Source organism: Castanea sativa, chromosome 1 (genome assembly GCF_040712315.1).
Source record: "Castanea sativa cultivar Marrone di Chiusa Pesio chromosome 1, ASM4071231v1".
NCBI classification, from domain to species: domain Eukaryota; kingdom Viridiplantae; phylum Streptophyta; class Magnoliopsida; order Fagales; family Fagaceae; genus Castanea; species Castanea sativa.
The window spans coordinates 21,012,621-21,016,740 of record NC_134013.1 but is presented as its reverse complement, the minus strand read 5'-3'; the positions used below and the strand labels follow the sequence as shown (position 1 = coordinate 21,016,740).

The window sequence follows — 4,120 nt, the reverse complement described above, 5'->3', positions numbered from 1 at the left end:
TTCCATGTAGGTTCCACTCTATTTTAAAATATAGAATCTCACTTGAGTGCACGTGCTTACCGGTAAGTAATTGTAAGTAGTTCTAACAACTTGACGATATTGGATTAGTAACATTATATTATTTATTAAGTCTTTTGCCATACTTTGCATAAGTATTGATATGGTAGGTCGTTATTGGTACATTTCATTCCATGTAGGCTCCACTCTATTTTCAAATCCAAAATCTCACTTAAGTGCACATGCTCATTTATAAGTAACTGTATATAATCCTAACTTTCGGAAGATAATTGGTTACTAACCGTAAGTTATCAATAAGTCTAATACCATTATTTATCACAAGCATGAGATAGTACATCGTTATTAGTAGATAATAAAAGTGTTGTTAATAATTTACAAATGTGAAAGTGAAAATTTTCAAACCATAACTTACAATCTTAATTGCCACAAGCTTAATTTGTACCTAAACAAATATCTTAGTATTTTCAATGAAGACATTCAGTTCAGATCCCCTATCCCCCATTGTAACTATTGAATTATCAAAAACAATTACCACCTTAATTAGCAAGTATTATTTATCACAACTTATTTCTTTTTTTGAACAATATCACAACTTATTTGATATTTCTAGTTTATTCAATTTATGTTAAAATTGTATTTTTATAAAATGGTATGTAAACCTTATTGAACTTTTACTCAATTTTTTTTCTATATATGACTGTATGTTATTTTTCAAGCTTAATAAATCAACCAAAATAAACTCACCTAAACAGAAACTAACGCTAGTAAAAGTAACACTGAGGATGCAGTAAAATTGAACAACTTGCTCTTCGCTGCGAAATTTACCACCGCTTCCTGTTAGAGAAATAGAGCACTGCTCTTGGAGAGTGGTTTTTTCAAACGCCCAAAGTATATACGGTTGGTTCTTCGATGGGGCTGTCCTTATCTCTCACAGTTCTTGGAGACCATTGGGTGATACATGTAACAGTCAAATGTGTTTCTCTATGCAAAACCGTGGACATATATAGCAAACCTTCCAAACATGGCCTCGGCTTTGCATATAAATTGGATGCTCCTCCAACCATTTCCCTACACAACCTCTAAGTGAGCTTTAGAGAGAGAAACAGAGATAGAGAGAGTTCTTCAAGTGAGAGACACAGAATTCTTCAAGTGAGACTTCTCTTCTCTGAACTTCACAAAATAACTAGAAAGAATAAAAATCCTAAGACTTTTTCTTAGCCACTTTGAAATCTTTCCTTTGCCCTTTAATGTTCTTGGCATGCTTTTCTCATCCAACTTTGACATTTCTTTCTTCGTCTTCTTGTCCCTTGGTCAATCTATTATTTACGATTGACTATGAAATTACATTTAAAGAGTACAGCAAATTTCATGTGAAAATTACGTGTGTGTGTTTTATTTATCTCTTGGGGTTCTTGCTACTATTAGATGAAATGATTAAATTCCCTATTTTCTAAAATTTAAAATTTAATAAAAATTAATAATTTATTACGGTATCAAAAGTTCAAGTTTTTAAAATATAGTAAATTTAATTATTTAATCACACAAATTTAAAAATTCTCTCACTAGAGGAGGCACAACACGTTAAATTTTAAATAGAATGTATCAATATGATGAATTTAATCATTTAACAATATAATTTTATCAATTTGGGCTCACAAGTGAATGGACTGTATTTGATTAAATTCATCATTTACTACAAAGTTAACTTTTGGGACAATCAATAATGTGTATGTATATATATAATGCCAATTTGGTCCCCACAAAAGGAAAATATTGATTCCGCCCACGTTTGGATTCTTGTAAATGAATATTAATCCTATAGATCCTTTATATTTTTCATATTGTTTCGTTAATATTTTGACGTATTGATTTTTGTTTATTTGCATGCTTTGAACTTGAAAGGTTATTGTGATTATGGCTGCCGGGAACCTGAACATTGACCTTAACTCTAATGCAAACAGAGAACTCCTTTATATGATCACTCAATTCCTTGAGCATGAAAATCTGACAGAAACAGCTCGCACGTGAGTCTTCATTTTTCTCTCCAATTTTCCTGTCCATCTTTGGAATATAGAGCATCGCTTATTTCAAGTACATATATAACTTGTTGCTTGTTTTTCTTGGATAGCCTTGAGCGCGAATCGGGCTTTTACTTCAACATGAGATTTTTTGAGGACCTGGTGCACAACGGAGCATTTGATGAAGCTGAGGAATATGTCGATGGCTTCACTGATCTCCATGAAAATTCGTTCTCTACCAAGATCTATTTTGAACTAAGAAAACAAAAATTCCTTGAGACCCTGGAAGAGTAATAAAGCTTATAACATTAATTTTTACTCCTATGTCCTTTCTAACTACAACGCAAATTTTATGTCTAAGCCTTATTATGATGTATGTAATTTTTGCTGTATTGGCAGTGGAAAGCGTTGCAAGGCTTTGACCATGCTCATGCAAGAGTTTCGTGATTTTGCACCTTATAGCAGAAGCTTGTGCAGTGAAGCCGCTGCGCTTTTGACTGTGGATGATTTCAGGTATGTGTTACATATCGTATATATAGGATCATACCCGGTTCATAAAACTCCCACCTTATTAAGGTCTATGATAGATCATGATAAACATCCTTATTCCATATTTTTTGTTATGAAAAAAAAAAAAAAGTTCAGGGACAAAATAAAATTTAAACTATGAAAGGGACAAAATAGACAATTTAAAAATGAGAAAATCCATCTTTGTTAACAATTTGCTGATGTGACCCATCCAGGACTCATCAAGCACTTGCTGGTTATGGAGAGGTCAACGAAGCAAGAAGATCTGCGATGGATGATATCCGAAGGTGCATCCAAATGAATCCGGTTTTCCAAGGGAAGCTACAGCCGCCAAATATCGAATCCACTCTGCAGGGTGCCATTATGTATGGCAACTCAGCGAATCAGAATGAGCAGCAGAATGGAGATGGTGGAAATGGTGATCCTGCTCCACCACCTAATGATGACGTCTCCTCTCCTGGGAGAAACTAGAATGCCCTATCCTATGGGTGGTGCTATCCCCTTCCTGAGAGAAACTACTTTTCCAACCTCTATTTAAGTTTTAAGTGATGATTTCTTAAAAATTATCATTTCGTAGCATACAGGGTTTTTTTTTTTTTAGAACACAGGGAAAGCGGCTTCGTGCTTGTCTTCCATTATTGTTGTCTTTAAATTTCGATACAGGAATGGGGGCTTATCTTTAATTGCTGTTTTAATTTAAGTTTATGAAGTTGAACCCAGTTGAATCGAATATCATCTAGTTTTCAAAGTTTGTTTTCTTTATACAACTGCGTGTTAACTATAGAAAGGTAAAAACACAATCGTCGTTATTTTTTATGTTTTCCTTTCAAACGCAGAATAAAGGATAATTAAGAAATTGATGTAGTAATATGCTTATGAATTAGCTAATATTGTAGTGTGTGTTTGTTTCTTAAAACAATAAAGATTGGTAATTGTCCACATTACTTAAAGAGAATATATTTTATGTAATATAATTTGTTTCACTCTCTCTTAAAAGTTAGTATAGATTTTAAATAGAGTTTGTAATATATCTTTGTGCTAGAATATTGTTCTCTCTCCTTTATGTGTGTGTTTGTGTCTCTCAAAAAAGAGAAGTTAACACATTAATTTGAAAGGCAATTGTTAGGATTTCTAGTGTTGGTATACACGTTAGAATGAAAAATAAGTTGGTTCATTGTTGTTTTCCTCATGATTTTTATGATATATTGCACTATACAACTGTTGATTATAGATTTGTAAATTGATACAAGTTCAATTGTCAAGAGAAGAAATATATTTGAGGGTTGATAATACACTGTCAATTTTTAAAGAAAACATTGAAGAGATTGAAAATAAAAAATCATGTTTTGTCATCACAAGCTAGTAGAGCAATATTTTGTTAAAGAAAATGATTTGCATGAAAAATATTCCGAAATCAATGAGAAAAGATGGATGTTTTTGAGAGACTTAATGAAGATTACAGTGAAGCAAAATCACATTAGGTAGAAATTGTTGAGAAAATTGTGAAAACTCTTGATGAAATCAAATCAGATGATGGCAAATTATAAAATCCTATT

General features: G+C 32.3%; 1 protein-coding gene across 1 annotated transcript; it reads left to right on the top strand.

Moving 5' to 3' along the window:
* The first annotated feature begins 1,932 nt into the window (after positions 1-1,932).
* Positions 1,933-3,035, top strand: LOC142622455 (protein TPR3-like). The gene is made up of 4 exons (XM_075795923.1): positions 1,933-2,042; positions 2,147-2,326; positions 2,436-2,549; positions 2,780-3,035. Exons 1-4 carry the CDS (start codon positions 1,933-1,935, stop codon positions 3,033-3,035), a joined length of 660 nt encoding a protein of 219 aa, XP_075652038.1.
* The last annotated feature ends 1,085 nt before the right edge of the window (positions 3,036-4,120 follow it).

Coding starts and splice junctions, on each gene's coding strand:
- LOC142622455 (XM_075795923.1), top strand. CDS start 1,933: ATGGCTGCCGGGAACCTGAACATTGACCTTAACTCTAATGCAAACAGA. Junction 2,043..2,146: donor CTGACAGAAACAGCTCGCAC/GTGAGTCTTCAT, acceptor TTTCTTGGATAG/CCTTGAGCGCGAATCGGGCT. Junction 2,550..2,779: donor TTGACTGTGGATGATTTCAG/GTATGTGTTACA, acceptor TGACCCATCCAG/GACTCATCAAGCACTTGCTG.